The sequence below is a fragment of the Sprattus sprattus genome, assembly GCF_963457725.1.
Source record: "Sprattus sprattus genome assembly, chromosome: 8".
NCBI classification, from domain to species: Eukaryota; Metazoa; Chordata; class Actinopteri; order Clupeiformes; family Clupeidae; genus Sprattus; species Sprattus sprattus.
Window position 1 is genome coordinate 22,391,045 of NC_137927.1, and position 22,705 is coordinate 22,413,749.

Below are 22,705 nucleotides of genomic sequence, written 5' to 3' on the forward strand. Positions count from 1 at the left end.
TATACATGGCCATTTACAGTGTGATATATGTCCCCTATAGTAATGATAATCAGAGCTAGGGGTCACTAGGTCCACTCTCATCCGGAGCTCAAATGTCATACGTGATGACCTAATAATGACTATGAAGTCAATCAGGCGTGCCACCATCCTATAGACTGTAGTGTGTGATGCAAAGGGCTTCACAGCCAGGCAGTCTGAGAGGTCTTCTGTTCAGAGGGAGCAGGGAACTGCAGACTTCACACGAATACTCCCGGCTGTCACAGGGAAGACCGGAACTGAGTGATTCAGGCATCAGTGTCAACTGAATCCGCAACCAAACTCAACAAACAAAGCCGCCTTTACAGATTTAAGACAAGATGCGCTGTTGCCAGGCAACTAGGACCTGATGGCGTGACTCCCCCCAACCCTGACCCCTTATTAAAAGAGGCATTAGTTGTTCAATAAGCCAGCTGAGGGGGTAGAAGGTGCCAACAGTGTGTCTTTGTGTGTGTGTGTGTGTGTGTGTGCATGTGTGTGTGTGTGCATTTGTGTGTGTGTGTGTGTGTGTGTTTTTGTTTGCATGTGTATGTGTGTGTGTGTGTGCATTTGTGTGTGTGTGTGTGTGTGTGTGTTTATGTATGTATGTGTGTGTGTTTCTGAGTGTGCATGTGCGTGTGTGTGTTCGATGTGTGTGTGTGTGAGTGTGTGTGTGTGTGTGTGTGTGTGTGTGTGTGTGCGTATATTTGTCTGTGATAGTGTGAATGTTTAAAACAATACACTGTCCTGACAAAGCTTCCTGTAGAGTCTGCCACTGTGGGACTCAACCTGCAGTGCAGATGCACAATAACTGCCGGGCAGGGATGCCCATCTCTTCCTAACCCTCCTGATTGGTTTATACATGTGGTCATCCATTAGCTGCTGATCACAAAGAACTAGACAGACCAACACAACACTTTTCCACAGAGCCTCTGTTGTGGACACTATCAAAATGTAAAGCTTTGTTATTGTTTTAATTAAAATAACTAACATTGTTCCAGCGTTTATAGCACATGAACAACCTTTACGAAGTGTGCTCTAAGCAGTGTGGTCTAAGTGAAGTTCAAATGAGCAGCCTGATGTTTTGTTTCAAGGTGTTCACAAGGAGGTTTGGGTGACTTACGTAGCTTGAGGATTTTCAGCTCAGGTAAATGGGAGGAGGCACACAGCTGATAGAAGATATGGTAGTTCCTTTCTTCATCCGCCTAGAAAGCAAGCATATTAAAATCTCTGTCAAACACACAATGTGAGCCACTGTGAGCTGGCCCAGTGTGAGGCTGACAGGTGGCCACTAGAAACCACAGGCAGGGTGTTTGTGTGTGAGCAAGCTCACTGAGTCATTCTCAACAAGGACCTAGAGATACGCGTTGCACAACTCGCAACCCTTCATTGAAAATATTTCCCCAACATAAATTAATTTGCAAGCATCTAAAACACATGATACTGTAACAAATTCTCTTGGCTACGGTTTACTGTTCAAATATATGCAAACCATTACCAGTCAATAATATTTCAGATGGTGGCTTTGAAAAGCACATTCCATTAGATCCCTGACCTCAGAAATTCCCTGGCTGCACAGGGATAAACTAAACACAGTGCAGACTTTACAATCATATTCCTGAGCCTGTGCCACAAGCAGGCCTGTCTGCGCCCTTGACCAGCGAGAGAGCGAGGAAGACAGAGAGAGGGAGAGAGAGAAAGAAAGAAAGAGAGAGGGAGAGAGAGGACTCCTGTCACATCTCGTTTCACCCCCCAGCAGAGACGCTAAGCCCCTCCGTCTCCCGTTCACCTGACTGCTGACGCGGTGGCCCAAGGCCCAGGCTGGTGAGGAGGTGTGTGTGTGTGTGTGTGTGTGTGTGTGTGTGTGTGTGTGTGTGTGTGTGTGTGCCCAGGCTGGTGAGGAGGGCGTGTGTGTGTGTGTGTGTGTGTGTGTGTGTGTGTGTGTGTGTGTGTGTGTGTGTGCCCAGGCTGGTGAGGAGAGCGTGTGTGTGTGTGTGTGTGTGTGTGTGTGTGTGTGTGTGTGTGTGTGTGTGTGTGTGTGTGTGTGTGTGTCCGAGGCCCAGGCTTGTGAGGAGGGAGCCTCTAGGTGCACGGCGCTGCAGCACCAGACCAGACACACCCTTCAGATGCCTGCTCAGCCCGGCCTCAGTGCAGACTGCTGCGCAACCCCTCACGTCTCACACTGCACCAGCGCAGTCCACACACACACACACACACGCACACACACACACACACACACACACACACAGAAGAGTCAATCTGGAATCTTTCATTCAGATAACACATGTGTATTAATGGAATTAAGGATCAACCGAGATAAGATGGACCTTTACTACGTCTTTGCATGTATGACACCTATCTGTCTGGCACTTTCCCCACAGTGACCTGCACCTCCTGACAGCGTGCCAGCTGGCCTGCTGCCACCACTCCAGCTCGTCAGCCCAAGCGCTCAGGTGTTCAGGCGGAATCGGAATGTGAAGAATGTCGACGGCACGGCACTGCACTGCCCTGCACAGAACGCAACAACTGCATTTACAGGCCTGATGTAGGCCCGGGTGGCCGCCGTCCACTCCAATAACCTCAAGCCTTATGGAGACCCACCCTGCCCTTACTGCCCTCAGTGCCCTCAGTGCCAGCGGCTTCAGGAAGGAGACACACATGTATGAAGGCACAGACGGAGGCCACTATGTCACCCATCAGGAAATACAGAACTCAAGGAAGCTACTTCTCTTTTGTCAAATGCTGTCATGGTGGGGTAACAATGTCATGGGTGTGGGCGAAACACCAGCCCTTAAAATGATTTGAGTTTCTCGTCAGCAGCTCCTAACACTGGAATGTTTCCTTATCAGCCTCTAACACCAGTCATGCAGGGACCAGGCTGGCTAACACCTATCTGTACAGGATCAGAGATGGGCAGGGCCGACACACATTTAAAATACACTGAGCAAACACACACATAGACTACTGAGAAGCCATTTCTCAAGGACTCAAGGAGAGGTGGGGGATATAGCAGCAACACCCCCTGACAAACAGCACAGCCTCAGTCAGGCACACAGGCCCCCAGTCAGACCTTCCACTGCCCTCTGGAAGAAATGGAAAAAGGGGGGGGTGAGGGGAGTAGAGTGTTTGAAGAGAGAGCGGGGAAAGTGGGAGAAATGTCAACATTTCCTCTCGACTAAAAATAAAACATCTTTCAATCATTAACCTCTGTTTACTGGACAGTGCAGTTCTTGTCTCAGCTGATGCATTTTGTAGCTGTGAGTTTGCCACGCTTGAATGCGACCAACAGCAGTGCAGCTGAGCGGGCGTAGCGTCTCTGACGTGGCTTTGGAGGAGCTCAGCTGCCAAACAGTAAGAGAGCTCATGTGCAGCTCCCTCTGCCAGCCCCACACCACACCACACCACACCTCACCGCATCTCTCCCGAGCAGCGCAGCCAACACTCACGGCCTCCATACACAAACCCACTGCCAGCCTGTCAAGCATTACAACCTCATGCACTGTTCGTAGCTCAGGAGGACAAAGGCATCCTTCTTCCTCAGGCTCCCATTAGTTACCTGCTGGCATAAGTACCAGATGCATGGCATTGTTTAAATACATTCCCGCACTGGCAACTCAGAAAGCAGACGCCACACTGACTATAGGGTTTGTGGTCACGTGTGTGTTAACACGGACGCAGTTATGACACGACACACATACTTATGCTATGCATCTGTTTAACCCCCAGGAATTGCGAGGACAACAGACATGCTCTGGCTATATGGATGTATGAGAGTGTGTGTGTGTGTGTGTGTGTGTGTGTGTGTGTGTGTGTGTGTGTGTGTGTGTGTGTGTGTGTGTGTGTGTGTGTGTGTGTGTGTGTGTGTGTGTGTGTGTGTGTGTGTGTGTGTGTGTGTGAGAGTATGTGTGTGTGTGTGTGTGTGTGTGTGTGTGTGTGTGTGTGTGTGTGTGTGTGTGTGTGTGTGTGTGTGTGTGTGTGTGTCTAATGCATGAACGGAGCACTCACCTGAAACACCACTCTGGACTTCTCCAGCAGGTAGGTCCTCATGTTGGCTCCGATGATATGGAAGCGCCTGTCAAAGCCGATCTCAATGTACTTGCCGAAACGACTGCTGTTGTCATTCCTTGTTGTTTTGGCGTTGCCAATCGACTGTAATTCAAGAACATTGGGAAAACAGATTTAATCACACATACAATTAGAAAGCTCAATTAATTAGGGACAAAATGACTGAACAGAAGAAACATGCAGAGGAGGGAAATGTGATGTTTTGCAGGGAAAGCTGTACTTGACTATGGCCCTTCTATTAGAGGGACTCTAGGCTGACACACACACACACACACACACACACACACACACACACACACACACACACACACACACACACACACACACACACACACACACACACACACACACACACACACACACACACACACACACACACACACACACACACACACACACACACACACACACACACACACACACACACACACAGGGTCAGCGCCAGCCCAAGTGCTTTATCCTACAGGATTAGACAACATTTCCAGCAGCTTCAGTTCAACACAAGCACTTTTCTTCTCTCCTCTGTCAATGATAATGCAGAAAGTCTGCGTCTCCGTCCCACTCCAGGGATGAAGCAGAGGACACTGGGCCTGTTTCACAGAACTGAGCATGCTGGGATACAGAGGACACTGGGCCTGATTCACAGAGCTGAGCATGCTGGGATACAGAGGACACTGGGCCTGTTTCACAGAGCTGCCTTTCAGCACTGTGCCCCTCTTTCCTACAGAGCTAAGCATGCTGGGAGACAGAGGACAGAGCTGCCATCCCCTGTGGCCCGAGGGAGAGCACTGCAGCCTCTGCAAGGGTGACGAGCAGAAAGGGTGAGGGAGACAGAGAGGAACTGAAATGCCTCCCCTCTCCTCATAAAGTCATCCCTAAAAATATGTTGCTTTGTTGTAACATCAACTGGGAAGGTAGGGGTCTTGTAATAGGTCCTCGTTGCTAGTACTAAGACATGGCCCATCGTGCCATCTGTCAACTCCCTGCCCTGCTTGGTTAGTTAGAGTTATAGTCAGCATATCAAACAATGCAGAAAAAAATGAGGTTTGGCCCAATTGAATTGAGTTGGTCAGGTTACGGCAAACCATCAAGGATGGCTTAACAGACTGCGGGGAATTAAGACTAAAAATAACTCAGATGTCAGAGCTATTGTTGCAGTATGGTGACTGTGTGTAAACTGGGACCATGTTGATATGCTGTTTCATAAAGAGGAATGCAGTTCCTGGTCTGGTCTGTCACATAGTCTCTGTGGAATCAGGCAGCGCAATGCACTGCTGGTAGTTTTCAAGTCAAGCTTGATTTTTCAGGTCTGTGTCACTCTCATTCTCACTCTCACTCGGTCTCTCACTCTCGCATACACACAAACACTCACATGCACACACACAAAGAATACTGCCTTCAGGAAACGTTGTTGAAAGATCTCCAACATGGCGTTTGTGAAACAAAGGCACAACATTAAGGCGACAGCTGCAGTAACCATGGGACACGGGCTAACACAGTGACACTTCCACCTATCAGCCAATCACCTTCCTGCATCTCTCGGCTTCATGAGAAGCTGCCGACAGCTTTTCAACCTCCATCCCAAAACACACGCTACAGTCTAACTGCAGTCTGACACTCAGCAGAGGAAAATGGTGGAGTCAGCTCTCCTGTTCCCACACCGTGTACTGAGCACAGCCTGCCTTCCACCCTCCCATCCTGCCTGTGTGTTACTACAGGGTGCTGAGAGCAGACACACCCCAAGAAATGCTGGGACAGAGAGAGAGAGGGGGAGAGAGAGGGGGGGAGAGAGAGAGAGAGAGGGGGAGAGAGGGGAGAGAGAGAGAGAGAGAGAGAGAGAGAGAGAGAGAGAGAGAGAGAAGGCATCAATAAATCCAAAATGGCCACTGGCACACAACAGCCATTCCTCAGCAGTATTTAACACCCAGAGGACCGTCCTCAGGGAGAGCTGGGATGCTAAGTCTCTCCTTCCATCACTGTAGTTTCAAAGGTTACTGTCAGTGACAGATTACGTAAAGGACAACAGAACAAGTCGAGACAGTTTGGAAATAAACAGAATAAAGTGCCAATTCTGAGGAAAGGCTTCCATCAATGGCTCTCACTGAAACATTATTATGGACGTATTTCTTTCAAGCTGTGTCTGGCTGCTCTGGAGTTAAAACCTGGCCTAGTTGCTGAGGGGAGGAGAGGAGAGGAGAGGAGAGGAGAGGAGAGGAGAGGAGAGGAGGAGAGGCTGATGCAATCACCTCAGCTGAGCCCCAGTAGACCAAGAGCATCTGAGCATGCTCACTCACACTCACACACACACACATATGCTCGCTCGCGTGCGCGCACACACACACACACACACACACACACACACACACACACACACACACACACACACACACACACACACGCGCGCGCTCGCGCATACACACAGAGCACACTTTCACGTCTCACCATATATAAACATACACACAAATACCGTGGTTTCAGAAGGTATTCAACCCCCCTGAAAGCCATCACCTTTTTCTGTTTTACAAAAGATACTTAGACATATTTTCCCAATCAGTTTATCCATTGTGAACACTTATGCTGTAGTATTTTTCTAAAGGCTAAAACTAAATAAAACCCTATTTTTTTGTTAGAATTTATGTTACTGTTTTTAACTGTTGCTTTAGCCTTGAGCCTGATTTACAACAGACTGCAACAGGTTTTCTTGTGATATTGTGGTTTAGATTTGATTTCCATTCATCTTCTCTACTCCCCAGTTTCTGCCGTTGAGTAATATCGCCACAGCATGGTGTGACTACTGCCATGATTCATGATTGGGTGGTGTTATTTGAGGCATTGGCAGTGTCATGCCACATAAAGCACTTTGACAACTGGCCAAAAAGCTCTATTTTGGTCTCAGATGACCATAAAACCTTTCCCCATGTCTTAGGCAACCTTTAGAAATGTGTTAATGTGGATCCTCAGGATGTGGATGATAGTGTTTTTTCTTGCCACCCTCCAAAAGAGTCCAGTTTTATGGATAGCCACGTTGATATATATTTGGGGGTGATGTGTGGACAGTGTTGGCCTCAGTGTTGGCATCCTGAGATGCTTGGTTTGGGGGACGGGCTTTTTTCTACAAAGCATCTGAGTGGTGTGATGCAACCTCCACTGTTGGAATGTCATATGGATCCAATGGTGCTCAAATGGACCTCAAAACACTTAGATAGCTTTTCTCGCTTAGTCTTCATTCCATTTATGATCAGTTTTGGTCAAATTAGTGGCACGTTTGTATCATTTGTGAATAACTTTTCATCTGCCTTTATCTGGAACTCAAGGGGTTTGAATACTTATGCAAGAAGTATGTCAGCTTTGAACTTATTTAGTGTAAACGTTCAAATCACTCATTTCTGCCTTCGGAAATATGCTAGAGCATAAATGTTAACAATAAAAACAACAATAAAAAATGTCTTTTGTAACTGCGAAAATGGTGATGATTTTCAAGGGGGGTTGAACACTTTTGCAAGCCACTGTACACAAACACGGGCTGGGAGTAAGCCTGACTGTCATCACAGCTAAGAGCAGCTTGAGGCAGAAGGGGCACAAATGCGGAGAGCTGGGTAGTGGGCAGTGGCTGTCGCTGCTTTTAGTGCTTTTGTCTCCACTTGTACCAACCTTCAGGCCAACTCTAAGCAGCCCTTCTCCGTGCCTGTTTGCCTGAGAAGCAGGGGCGGAGTGGGACACAAAAATCCACCGGGACAATTCTGACTGCACCGGCCCACCACCGGCCCACAACGTGCCCAAAACTGGCCCAACCCGCATCCCCTCCACCTCCCATATCAACTAGCCTACACAAACAAACGGGCGGCTTTTGATCATTATTGTTAGATTTAGTGTTGATGTGTGGGTGACAGACATGACAGTGACAGTGACAGTGTATTTGTATATGTACATTTATGGAAATACGGAACAAATCGCGTCCCGTATTGGCTCAAATGTTATGCTAATTCGCAACAATGTGTCCTGTCAACTCACTCGCATTTAGTTGACGGCTGGTTGAATAAATCCGTAATTCTTGTACATTTTGATGCACTTTCCTCCAGCATCCGCCTCTTTTTCAGTCTGGCCTTTTTGCCCCCTCCTTTCTCCTTTCTCTTATGTCCCTCAATCAGGTCCACTTCACCTGCCCTCTCTCGCTGATAGCCGCTAATTTATCTCCCTAGGTTCACTTGATAAAGGCACAACGATACGCATTTCCCATGAGGCAATTTGCTCCGACCATTCTACATTCAACAAAAAACGAATTCAATCGCTGGCCAATTTATATTTGTGGTCATGAAAGTAGCCTAATGAAGCGTCTGAATAAAAAAGAATTACATCAATATAGGAGGCTAAACAAAAATCAGAAGGTTGGATTAATGGAAGTGAGTTTGACACACACCATAGGTGTGATGTACAGAGACAAATAGAGCTATAAATAGTGGTTGGACTGCCGTACTACAGAACTCTCAGCTTAGAGATTTTCACGGGACCATGATTTGACGTACATGTAATCTCGATGGGCCGCTCATGAATTTGACACGACGGCTGCGAAGGCCGGTCTGCAGGCTGGTTCTCGATAGATTATTGGCCGACCGGCCTACCGGGAAAAATCCCGGTCCTCCCGATGGCCACTCCGCCCCTGCTGAGAAGTATGTGCATCCCAACATGAAAACACTGAAGGGGATCTAATGCGCTCAGAAAGCCCACGACCAGAGCTCTCAGGTCCTGTGGCAGCTCTTTAAAACAACTTGGTCCTTGAACAGGTCTTTCAAACGGAAAACACCAATCAATGTTCTACACTCAACCAGACAGGGATCAGTTCTATGGCCAGTGAGAAGCCAAGAGTAGAAGAGAGAGGGAGGTGGAGGTGGAGGTGGAGGTGGAGGTGGAGGGACAGGCAGAGTAGAAGAGAGAGGGAGGTGGAGGTAGAGAGACGGGCAGAGAGAGCCAGCACCAGGTGGATGGAAGTCATTAGGCTCCTCACCTCCATAATCGGATTGGAGGCCAGCACTTTCTCCTCCACATTGTTCTCGCTGGCTGAGCCACTGACTGTGGCGAAGTATCGCATGGCGTATTTGGCCGAGACCGTCTTACCAGCGCCAGACTCCCCACTCACAATGATGGACTGATTCCGCTCGTCCCTAGAGAATCAAAGGCAAAAAGAAAGATGCACACATAACTGCAAAGAGGTGGCTATTTTAATCTTTGAACGCTCTTTATTTTGGGGGTAATTAGATCAGAACTAGAAACACTTGAAACACAAGTGGAATGCCTCTGTGTTCTTAAGGAACAGGGATAGGCATGTCATAGTGCCTACTGGAGAACCACAGCCCCTCTGATGGGACCAGTCCGCACACCGGCACCTAGAGGGAGAACTGTGCCAAGGAACCAATCAGAAATCACACGTCTTTGATTCCTCTAAGATCAACAGAGAGAGAGAGACAGAGAGAGAGAGACAAAGAGAGGGAAAGAGAGAGAGAGAGAGAGAGAGCGAGAGAGGGAAAGAGAGAGAGAGAAAGAGAGAGGGAAAGAGAGAGCGAGAGAGAGAAGCAGAGGCTGCTATTTCTGGTTTGCTGCAGAGCTGATATTATGATGACCTACAAACCTTCCTTGGGATGCCAGAGCGACTGTATAAAGAGGAGCATGAAGAATGGAGAGATTAATACAGAGCCAACAAAAGAGTGGAAGCTCACCTCGCCATCTGCTTATATGCCTCCTCTCCCACGGCAAATATATGCGGATCCATGTCACCCATGTTCTGACCACTGTAGGCATTAATGATATCCGTTCCATAGATGGGCAGACTCTCATAGGGGTTGATGGCCACCAGAACGATACCTGGAAATGAGAGACATGGTCAACGCTAAATGATTACAACTATGGCATGACACAAGTATTCCTCATAAGGTTTCAAATGGGTCCAGGCACCACAGTCAGTGAATGACAGTCCACCCCCAGTGGTGGTCAGGGTGGTATGAATACTAACAGGCCCTGGCAGGAGCTGGAACCCTTACCGCAGTATGTGTAGATGAGCTTGGAATCAATGAACCGCACTTTAAGGTTGTGCAGCACCGCTGGCTCATGCAGGTAGCTGAGAGCCGTGAGATCATTCTCCCCCACCAAGATGTCGGGGTTTCGCAGGTGCGGAAGATTCTTGGTCTGGGGGTCCAACTTGTGTTCAATTTCCTAAGGAGAATACAAAGCGGTAAGAAAAATGGCCTCCTTTCAATGCCAGACTGAGCAATAACATTTATTATTCTGGGCTCCTCTTCAGTGCCACTCTTCAGGAATAATTCAGACAGGAGATATTCCTGCCTCCCTTCCTCTTTGACTTTGACTCCCTTAGACAGTATTCCATCCCAGCAGCAGATGGCACCTGCACCTGAGCCACTCAGAGCTGCCGTCACACTGAGGCCCAACGTCAGAGCTGCACAGGAAATGCTCCGAGTGTCTGCATGAGAGTCTCCAGGGCTGCCAAGATAGCCTCGCTCATGGCTGCAGCCCTCACTGATAGCTATTCGAGGAGGACACAATATACACTGAGCAGCAATCCTCTCCGACGCCACTCTAAGCATGTGTGCAAGTAACTCCACTTAGAGCCACAGTTTCATTAAGGCAGAGTGCCATCAAGATTAACCAAGAATCATAAACAATATGGATTGGTGGGTGTTTGCTCATGTCTAAAAGCATTAGCTAACTTTATGGTGACCAGAACAAGAAAAAGCATTTAACAGTGTTGTTTTTTCTTCAGAGTACTACAACAGTGATACCAGTACCATATGTTTACCGATTATAGCTACATTTTAGCTGTGTAACCTTAACCCTCAAATTGTATATAGCATGTGTATATAGATGCAAAAACACAATGAATATATAATTAGCAGAAACAGAGAGAGGTAGCGGTGAGATTCTCCCGGTCCTGTACACTCACCCCTCCATCCTCCAGCTGCAGGCGCAGGACACCATCTCCCTGCTTGTAGTCCTTCACCAGCTCGGCAGACTTCCACACCTCCTCTGCGTCAGGGATCCACACCCGAGCATACTGGTGGGGGAGAGGGACCAATCAGCAATGGCTCAAGACACACGCAAGAAATGATTTGGACCCAATTTGCCATTAATTGCAACATTTAGTTTACTGCATCAGTCTGAAAAGACACAACCCCCCTTTCTATCTCTTCCCGGCCAACCTCAAGCAGATGTGGCCCCCGTTATGTACCGTGGTGATGCTTAAGGTTTCTTCCTGATTAACAGGACGTTTTTTCTTGCTCCTTTCGCCATTGTGCTTGCTGTAAGGGGGTCCAGGCACTGGGCTCTGAAAAAGCGCCTTGAGAAAACTGTATTGTTTTGGCGCTATATAAATAAAATAAAATTGATAAGGTAATCAAACACCTTGACTTCCAAGCTGACTGCTTTATTCTTTAAGAGGCCAGGAGAGAAGCATTGCCTTTTATCCCAACGAAGGAACCCTGCGTTAGCCAACATAGGAGAGGCCAGAGTACTCCCAAGGCAGAACACACCTTTCAGCAGGTAGAGCACAGAATAGCCTTCCAAAACAAATTCTTCAAAGACATGAGGTTTTATTTTGGAACCATTCAGTATTTGGTTATTGGCAATCCTGAGTCTCTGCCATCTCTCATCTGCACAGCAGTGACATTCAGATGACGGGTCAGAAAGGTGTGATGCTGGTGTGAAAACTGCATGTAAGAGTGTGGACAGCCACATTGGTGAAGAGCCTCATTAGAGATGGACCGCGGATAGGGAAAGTAAAGGACTGACATTTTCCCTTTTATGGCCAAGCAGACACATTCCTTCTCCTTGTTGTTTAAGGGTTAAGAGTTGGTGGTCGTCTGAAATCTGTATGAGTGGAGAGAGTCATGTGAACACTACTGATTCCAACTGTCTGGTCACATGGCAGAGGAATCCAGAGAGCTCACATCCACAGCCCAAGAAGCTGACTCTTTCTGACTGCTCCCATGCCCACTGATATTACCCCTACCCTTAACAGCCCAGCAAATTGAAACCTCAGATGTTACAAGGTCCCTGACTGACTGAATACGATGGAAAGATTTGCTTGAGGACAAACCTGCATGAGTATGACAATTGGATCACTGTTATGGAATCACTTTTTTCTGTGCGTAAAGAATACAAAGCATGGGATTCAGGGATTGAGAACAATTTTTTTTTAAGATTTATTTTTTTGGCTTCTCTAGCCTTTATTGACAGAACAACGAAGAGTAGACAGGAAATGAGAGAGATGAGGAGTGGGCTCGAGAAATTACCCCAGGCCGGTCAGTCCTCACTGGACACTAGATCTGTGTATGGTGTGGGACGCTGATGCTATTGGCTGAGCTTGGTGATCCTCCTCTAGATCTGCTGCTTTTTAAAAGAACAGAATGAGGAAAAAAGTCTTTGGTATATTGTTTTACACTCAGTTCCTTCAGAATGAATGCTGATAATAACACAGTAGATCACACAGCGGGGTGGAGCCCAGTGGACTCAGACCTCCAGGCCCGGCCAGGCCCCGCAGCTGCAGCACGTCCCACACCAGCCACACATACTATACCTGGAACATACACACAGCCAGAGGTAGAAGACAAAGTCAAAATGGGTCCAAATCTTTCAGTGACAAAAATAACATGGATGTCGGCAAGGAGAAGACAGTGGGACTGACAGTTGCAAGAAGTGGTTTTTGACACGTTATAGACATGTTAAAGAAAGAAACAAAAAAGCGTCTCAGAAAGAGCAACTCCGCTCTGCTCTGCTCAACGAATTTGCTGCAGATAAGCTGCCATTTCGGCACTTCTGCTCATCCTGCTGAGGTTACAAGAATCCAAGACACTGACTGGTTGAACCGAACAGCTGGATGACCATGTGTTCCACTAGCTCTCACCGCACTGGTCAGCTGTCTGTACACACGGTTGGCAAGCCAACAGCTGCTGGGCTGAGCTACAATAAAATAGGTCAAATCAGCAATGACATTAAGAATCACAGGGTTTTCACCAGCCAAATGATGTGTGCTTTCGCTTCCTGTTTCAATAGGGCCCTTTGTTGTGAACTAAAGGCTGTATAAGTCTTGATTTGATGCTGCGACTGAAAGATGTTCCACAACTAAGCTGTAAAATCATTTTGACCTTTTTCCCGGCTGTTTGTGCCTCTCAGTGCGCTGTGTCAGAGCAGGCCGCTGCCTGTGTGCTGATTGAGGGCAAATCTGGGAGGTGGCCCAATTTTCCCTGCCTGCCGTCATACTCCTGTGACTCACCTCCCCCTAACATAAGGAGCGTCTGGGCCCGCACTTCCAGGAAAACTCCCTGCTCCACACAGCAGCGTCTCATAAATGTGAATGGAGCGAAGGGGAGCACAGCTGTAAGGAGCTGTAGCCCTAAGGTACTTGGATCAGATGAAGACAAGCGGTTCCCTAAACAGCTTCACACTGCTTTTACAGAGACCTAAACCACCCTCCCCCCTTTATTAAAACAGCGCTGTTACCATGGAGACAGCCTAGCTAGCGGGTTAGCTCATGACAGATGCCTACAGGGCTGTTACACGGGGGTGAGGGGGAGGAACATGAGGAGGCCATGGGGTGGTAAAGGCTAGTGCACCGCTGTCAGAGCACTGGGGAAACACCTCTACACCAAAGCTCCCTATCTCATAAAGTGCTTGGTCATAGCTGGTAGACTATCTATGGAGGACATATTCAATGCCCCCGGAGTGGAGTCTCAGAGCCAAATGGAGGTATTTAATGACTGTGTTGGAGTGCACAAGCACCCATCTCCCCTCCAAGCCCCCCCTTTGTTTCCCAGAAAGCAGACTATTTCCATAGCCCTACTACAACTTATTAAATTACCACCTGCCCTTGGCACCCAACAGGCAGGAATAAAGTCCTTGTTTTGTGCATCCGGGAGAGAATAACACATTAGTAAAACCAATTAGGCTGAAAAAAAACAATAAAAACGTTTCCATGGCAACACTGCCATAGTGAAACTGAGCTCTGTAAAAGAGACAAATGAGCTTATCAGAAATGTGTATCCACCTAGCTTCCCATGTTCCTGTTTGACAGATAGAGAGCTGCGAGTCGGGGTGGATGTTTAACACCTTCCTCCCCAGAGAGGTCCCATCCCAGAACCATGGCTCCTAGCAACAGAGCAGGAGAAGCAAGGAGACTGCTGGTAAAAATAGCAGCTCGACATGAGCAGTATCACACCCACAGAGGCACCATCTATCACTGCTGCCAACACTTCCTGATCCTAACTAACTCACACATACACACGCTCGCATACAAGCTGCTCTCTTTCTCTCCCTCTCTCTCTCTCACACACACCTTGATATAAACATTGCCCAATCCTCACTAACACATATACAGACACACACATGTACACACACAAACACATACAATCATCAGTGCGAAGATGCCTCCTGAGCCTTACAAATCCACGTGCATGTACAGTATGCCCCACACAAGGATGCGCACTCACAAATGTAGCCATGTGCAGATCTATTCAGACGCACTCATGCATCGGGTGCTAACAAAGGGGTAGAAGCAGCAGCACAGAAACAGACGTGTTCAGTGCGCGTGGCATGCATTCCTAGGATATGCCAAGAGAGCAAAAAAAATGCTTAGTAAATTTGTAATCAAAGCATTTGGCCCAAACACAAGAAACCATGTGAGCAAACCAACTACACTACTGCTACTACATTAATCCGAGAGAGAACAGTAAGGACAAACACCCAAAGTTAAGGAGCGAGTGAGTTCTACTGAAGGTGGAGTATTTGTTTACAGACACACCCATCCATCAGTGATAAAGGTGCCGTGGCCAGTGAGGCTGACTGCAGCAGTGCGTGAAGGCCTGATGAGGAGGAAGAGCTGATGGGGGATTCCACTAAGGCCGTTTGAACTCGTGACCTTACGGGGCTAATGATTAAGACCAGGCTTTAGCACCATCCCAACTCCTGCTCTACACATAGAGACCCACTCTACTGGATCTCTTTTCAATTTCTCAGGCTCATAACATGGGACTGCATAGCATGGCATAGATTCCTTCAAATCGTTCAGTCTGTTCTCTTTCTGCTTAAGTAGCATTCCTCCGCGTCAAGTGCTGGCAGAAGACAGGGATGCTGAATAAAAACCTCAACACTTGTTTGCATACACACCACTGGTCTCTGGTGGAATACCAAAGAGAAGTCAAACAATCCCGAAACAAAAGGCTTTACGAAGTGCAGTTTGTGGATGACACCATTCACAGGAAGGAGGTATTTGCAGGGCAACTGTTCAAGTGGTGTAAACTATCCATGGACAGAACCTCTCAAGACTAGGGATCAAGAACAGGAATTACCCAGGCTTACTCAGGGCTAATCCCCGCCCAGTGATCTACACCTCTAGTTATTACAAAAGCCTTTGGCCTCCAGAAACATATGGCAATCTCCACTTAGTCAAACACTGTGTGTGAGTGTGTGCTGCTAGTTCAGTCTAACATGGTATTTATGCAGAATAATGTGAAATGGGAATAATGACTTGAGTGACCACACCTACATGGTGCTGATGGATATGAGTTGTGTCAGATGACGAGAACAAATAGAGCCAATAGCAGGAGAGGTTTTGAAACGGTCTGGTCCAATAGTCTGTTAGAATCAATGAGACTTTCACAGCTGTGACTAAACCTTACTGTACTTCCCACCCTTGAGCTATGAGATGTGTCAACACAGACTCATCATTCTTCATGCCTTGCAGTTGTCGTCCCCTTCCTGTTCCATCACCTTGGCTTACAAGGTGCCACGCTGATCTGTGAGATGGAGATGAAGATGGAGAGGCTCATATTATCACATTTACAGAGACGTGGGCAAACTACAGGGGTGTTCCGACACAGTGGAAGGTAGGGGGTTGGAGAGGACTAAGGCAGCTTTTGGCAAATCGGTTCACGGCCAACAGAAGATTATCGAATTAACCCTCTAAGACTCTCTGCTTTCACTTCAAAAGTCAAAGCTTGTTTTTTTTCTTTGGCACAGCCCATATGTTTCTGGATGATAGAGATCCAAATCTGAGAAGGCTTAATTGTGGTTAAAATCACATTAGAGCTTTTTGCTAATCATGTAGGAGACAAGATTAAACTAGGAGAACTTGCTTCCTAGGTATGTGGATGTGGTCCCAATGTAAAATATAGCAGCAGTAACAACAGTCGGCTTTTCAAGAATTTCTTGAAGTCTGGCCATCCAAAATGTCCACTGTATGAAAACCTTAAAGCCATATTCCCATGACTTAGCCAAAGTCATTGAGAACTGAGACACTGTTGCTAACAGTATTGCTGTTGACAGCCTTGTGTGATAGCAGTACGCCGGCTAGCCGTGTCTGTGGTATGAGCTCAGCGTTGGGGGGCAGAACTAATCTAACACAAACTCCAAACAGCACATCACATGACGGACGCTCATGTGAGAATCTGCTGCCTTCCCGCTTGACCCTCCGTCCCAGAGACGGGGGCCTCCGCCCTGCATGCTCGCCTCTCATCGGCCAGACATGAGTCTGTGACGGCAGCCCTCTGTTAGCTAACTACCTTTAGACAAGAGACAGCAAGAGAAAAAAAAGTACCCTGCTGATGCCAAGGCAGTGACACACTGGATCAGGCTGCCTTCCCAACCCGATGACGTTTAACTGGCTTTAATTGAGTCAGTTAGCAATGAGTAGGCAACATGCATCATGACTGCCAGTGAGAACATCGCTGTTCATGCTGCTCATACAGGCTACAACTATGCTCATGAAAAAACACCATGAATTAGATTAGATCAAAACATCTTACAATCTTACTACAGATGTACTCATCGATGTATTTATGTTTGGAGTTTGCCCCAGCCTACTTCTTCTTATTTAAACACTGTATATTCTAAACTGTAGCCTGTTATGGAGAACGGTCAGGTTTCACGCATATTACAACATTTTCAATCCTCCTGGCACACATGCAGAGACTAACAGTAAGATAGCCAAGGTCAAGTCATTAATGTGATTGAAAACTGAGTCTTTAACTTTCTTCATCTGTTCTTTCCAAGTAGGTCAAAAGTTAGATCCCTCATACAAATAGTATATTGATGCTAACACCATGGAGCTCTCACAATCACCATAGGCCTCCCTTCAACTATTTCAAATTAACTAATAAAGACAAAGACAAATGTACTTACTTGCACAAACATAAAGTCCAACTCCTGATTCATCTTCACACCAATGTCCTATTTCATACTGGAAGAACCTTGGGCATACTACTTCTCCTGCAGTTGAATGACCACCATACACTAGTCGAGGCAAATGACCGGCTGACCAAGTGACTGGTATGTAGCCATAGTTTCTTTAAGATGATCCCTGCTGGGTCCTTCTCTCTCTGCCTCTGTGCATACAGCTACTTGTGCTGCTGCTGAACAATGCTCACTGTTCTTCACGAGGCAAGATAACCTTCCCCAGACGAGGCAGAGCCCTCAGTACATCACATGAATTGTTGAATGAAAGATTTGTTTTAAACGCTGAAAAAAAGTTATAAAAAAGAACCGTTTAAAAACAAGATGTCATTAGTTGGCTTCTCATGGGAGTAATCCGAGCTCCACACAGACGATCTACAAATTGCTTAATTTCGGTAAAAACCCTATATTACTCAATTAAAAAAGTAGAAAATTAACTTTCCCGGCTCGCAGATGCTACCTGCGCTACAGTCCAGCTGGAAGTGGTCGTTACTGCCCACTCTTTCCCAAAGAGTCGTCGTGACTACTCGTCACCTAATTCAAGGTAATCTAATGCACATGCACTCAATCAGTATTGAGACAAAAAACAAGCAACTATGCAGCATGGTCAGACAGCTCCCACCACAAATTGCATACAACACAGATATACATTAAGTCTCTCAAAATCACAGATATACATTAAGTCTCTCAACAAAACAACACAGATACACATTCAGTCTCTCAACAACACAGATATACATTAAGTACCTCAACAAAACAACACAGATATACATTAAGTCTCTCAACAACACAGATATACATTAAGTCTCTCAACAAAACACACAGTTCAGATGTATCTATCAGTTTGAATAAATAATCAGGTACAGGAAAAATGAAGACTCAGGACCGACTTTGGCAAAGGAAAAAGTTTCTGGCAGCTTGAAAACAGTGGACAACAGGGGACAAATTGGAATCTACTTTTCAGGTCAGTCGGACTGTAGTGCAGCCAATCTGCCTTCTATCAGCGGCAGACAATACTGAAGGTGGACGGCCCAACTTGAGTGGGTACTGCACTCACTCCCAGAGAAGTGGAAGGAAACAGAGATCAGGAGCACAATGCAAGGTTCTCAGTTAGGTAATGTGTCTACACCCAATGAATGTAATTCCATTTGTCTCAAACGGAGGCACAAAGAGCGGTGTGTCCTCTGGAAATCATCTGCAGCTCACGGAGATTTGTGAACACAACTGTTCTTCCAGGGGTTTGAGTTTGGCAACTGACCTTCTCACGCAAGGTCCTGTCAAATTGGAAAAACTACATAAAAGAGGCATGATCCATGTAAATGTTAAAAGGTTAATAAAAGACCAATTTCAAAACAACTATTTCAGAGCTGCAAAGTTGGTGCTTACATACAAAGACAGAAAGTTCTACTTCTGATTCAAAAGTTGCAATGAGGAAAGGAAAGGACTCTTCTCTACCAGTAGTCTTGTACACTACACATCAGTGTTTTGATCAAGCTATAGCCATTGCAAACAAAAATAAACCTTCTTATTTGACTCCAGCTGACTCTGAAATGGAGTGTCTCAAATAGTCAAAAGTGATGCATTCATTAATTTGATTAATTTGTCCTTGCACAACATGTCCTTGCTAAACTTCACACTGGTGGGTAAGCTTAATGTGGGTATGAAGTCATCCAGGTTATACGTCATTAAGCACACAACAATTATGCTCTATACACAAAAAGCTCCCTATGATCTTGCACATGATGGATCGAGTAGGGCTTGAATGAGGCAGCTGATAATATGGGGGATGGGTCCTTATGCTTTTTCTCAAGCACTGATGCCAAAGATAGGTGGGAAGATCTCCCTCAAATTCCTTAAAAGATCATACACCATTCACGGCCTTATCTTCCCATCTGTCCCCCCGCCCCCCACATCAATGGCAATATGAACCTAGCATAGCCTACTTAAATTAGCAGTCTGGAATGCAATTATCTAAAGTAGAGTCATTATTATACAGTTATATCAGGGAAACCACAAGCTCTATTTGATTAAGAAAGGACACGCCTTTGTCTTGAAACGCAACAACCGAATGATCCGCAGGCCCAGCTATAAACTCATAACAAGCACCAATGGCGTCAGACAGCCAGTGATGTCAAAGTCGCAGCATCACAGCGCTACCCTACACTGGACTCATCCCTTTGATTGTCACTCTATTTCCAATTGAAATATTTAGCTTTTGAATAGTCTACACTCTCATTCAAAGCTTATTGCTTACTGTAGCGAAGATTTCGATGTATTTTTTAACCAAAGAATGTCACATCATCAAGCAATAACCAAAACGCGATGACGACAAAGCATCCCTATTGGTACTCTATTTTCTTCACTGCATGGAAACCGATAGCACAATCTCGCTCCTTGAGCAGCGCAAATCCAATCAAAACATTTGACTTTTCTAAGGTTACTAGTCAGTTGAAAAACACAAGTTGTAGGCCATCTAATTTGAAGGGCAAATAATTGTATGTTGACAGTGCCCCCAGTTTTAAAAATGACCAAGAGCCTAAAACTACAAGCTAAAACGAGAGATGAAAGAGACCCTATAGGATCTAGGTTCGTGCACTGCCTACAACCTTTGGTATGAAATTCAGGGATCCACGACTGGTATATTTAGCGATGAGTGGATGGCCATTCATTCATTTTGTCCTTACGATGGCTACAATTATCGCAGATGTCAAAATCCACAAGCCATTATCGATTTACTTACTACAGAATACAGTCGACATCATGCAGTACCAAACAGAGCCAGCCTAAATAAGAAATGGTATCACATAAAGAAACAGGGCAGTAAGGTACACGAATCATTATTAACGTTATACCTTTGTGTAGAGCTCTGACGCTGCCATGATGGTCGGAATAGCTGCCATAATTTCTCCAATCTCGGTTAGCTGGACATCAGAAGAATCTTCTCTTTACCGAGAGCTCTTTAATTCGAGCTGAAAGCAGTGTTTTATTTGTATTGTTTAGGCGTGAGAGCCTAGCGTCATGACACCTGAAAATCTCCTTATTTTGGAGTCCCTCTGTGCATTCTGGGAGTGAACGATGAAATGAATCAGTAAAACGCGGCTCTTGCCCTTGCTTAACTTCAGAAAATGGAGATAGCCTGCCACCTTGTGGTATAATCGCTATTTGCTTCCATAATGTATTCCTATTGTAGAGGCAATTTTATCTTGACAATGAACTTCCATAATCAAACTGTAAATACATGTAAAATTATTTTTAAGAATCAGCACATCCTATTGTTATAACACATGCTTGGCTGCCACATACAGCTCTAAGATCTATTAAATGTAGCTTTTATGATACATCTTTTCATATTTGATGCAATGACTATACAAACTGCACAGAATTGCAACTGGAGACTTACATGGGAAAGGAAATTAAGAGTTACTAATAGCCTATATTCCATTATTATAGTGCATTGATTCTAAATTTAAAAAAAGAAAATACTAAATTCAAGTCTGACTGTGACACTTTTAAAACATCCTTATTTTACAACATACCAAAATATTATTAAAAAAAACATTAGATGCACGCTTCTACTGAAATGAAGCATGGGGCCCAACATATGACGAACAACCTGAGAAATGGTACAAAACTGAACTGAACCCATGTGAACCTTCATGGAGGAGTCTGTGGGGCAGACCACAAACATTAAAAGGGTAAATGGGCTAATGGCCTCTGTTACTTCCCCCAAAACATGTAATACCCTAACAGGGACTTACCAGAGAATTTCATACATTTCAAATGTAATGCCCGCTTGACTAGACCAAAAAGAAAACCTCAATGCTAAAATACATTGCTACCATATTGCCCATTATATAAATACATACAGTGCCCTCCACAAATATTGGCACCCCTAGTGAATATGAGCAAAACAGGCTATGAAAAAATATGTCTTTGCTGTTTATCCTCTTGGTCTTTCACTCAAAATATTCACAAAAATCTTACCTTTTCATTGAAGTAAAATTATTGAAAGAAAAAAAAAACTGTTGACATTAAATACATATTTTCCCCCCAAAACATGTGAGCCACAATTATTGGCACCCCTACAAAAATATTGTAATAAAAATCTAACTGAAGTATAATTCCAGTCATGTTTTACATTTTTAAGTTCACCTGTTTGATAAGGAACTGCTAGAGGTCAACCATGACTTCCTGTTCCACTGGCGTACAAATATGAGGTAACACAGGCCAAATTCCATGAGTCATTCATCACTATGGGAAAGATCCAAGAACACAGTGACGATCTGCAACGGAAAGTTGTTGAGCTGCACGAATCAAGACATGGACACAATTAAATATCTAAACAGTTGAAAATACCCATTTCCACTATCATGGAAATAATTAAGAAGTTTAAAGCGACAAGAGATGTAAGGAATCAGACTGGAAAAGGACCTGTCTGTAAATTGACCTCACGCACCGTGAGGAGGATGGTTCGAGCAAAATAATCTCCAAGGATCACAGTTGGAGAATTGTAGAGGTTAGTTGAGTCTTAGGGTCAGAAAGTCACCAAAACTACAATCAGAGGCCACCTACTCCACCACAGGTTGTTTTGGAGGGTTGCCAGAAAAAAGCATCTGCTGTCAATTAACAACAAACTAGGTGGGTTTGGCGTCGACAGAAAGATAGCCATACAGAAGAGCACCCCATACCCAATATGAAGTATGGTGACGGATCTTTGATGTTGTGGGGCTGTTTTTCTCCAAAGGCCCTGGACATCTTGTTAGGATACATAGTATCATGGACTCCATCAAATACCAGCAGATATTAAATGAAAACCTAACAGCCCCCTCTGTTAGGAAGCTTAAAATGGGCTGTGGTTGGGCCTTCCAGCAGGACAATGATCCGAAGCACACCTCAAAATGAACACAAAAATGCTTCACCGACCGCAAAACAAAGGTTTTCCCATGGCAATCACAGTCCCCCGACCTAAACCCCATAGAAAATCTGTTGGGATGAGCTGAAGCCGAGTCTACAAACGCTGACCTCAGAATCTGAAGGATCTGGAGAGATACTGCATGTAGGAATGGTCTCAGATCCCGTGCCATGTGTTCACTAACCTTGCGCATTAAAGGAGAAGACTCATTATAGGAGAAGACTCAGAGCTGTTATCTTGGCAAAGGGAGGCTGCACAAAACATAAAATTAAGGGGTGCCAATAATTGTGGCACACATGTTTTTTTTTTCTTTCAATAATTTTACTTCAATGAAAAGGTACGATTTTTGTGAATATTTTGAGTGAAAGACCAATAGAATAAACAGCAAAGACTTATTTTTTCATAACCTGTTTTGCTCATATTCACTAGGGGTGCCAATATTTGTGGAGGGCACTGTTTATATATAAAAAAAACAAGCCACCT

At 45.5% G+C, this 22,705-nt stretch overlaps 1 protein-coding gene across 1 annotated transcript in view; it reads right to left on the reverse strand.

The window, feature by feature from the left end:
* The window catches only part of myo5aa (myosin VAa), a 51,500-nt gene extending 31,203 nt beyond the window's left edge, over positions 1–20,297 (reverse strand). The window contains exons 1-7 of the mRNA XM_080843126.1: positions 20,163–20,297; positions 11,030–11,140; positions 10,113–10,284; positions 9,792–9,936; positions 9,083–9,239; positions 4,021–4,164; positions 1,139–1,220 (exon numbers count right to left, since the gene is read on the reverse strand). Of these exons, the coding sequence (XP_080699252.1) occupies positions 1,139–1,220; positions 4,021–4,164; positions 9,083–9,239; positions 9,792–9,936; positions 10,113–10,284; positions 11,030–11,140; positions 20,163–20,210 (859 nt within the window). The 5' untranslated portion in view covers positions 20,211–20,297. The remainder of the gene's footprint in view (positions 1–1,138; positions 1,221–4,020; positions 4,165–9,082; positions 9,240–9,791; positions 9,937–10,112; positions 10,285–11,029; positions 11,141–20,162) is intronic.
* Between the last annotated feature and the right edge of the window lie 2,408 nt (positions 20,298–22,705).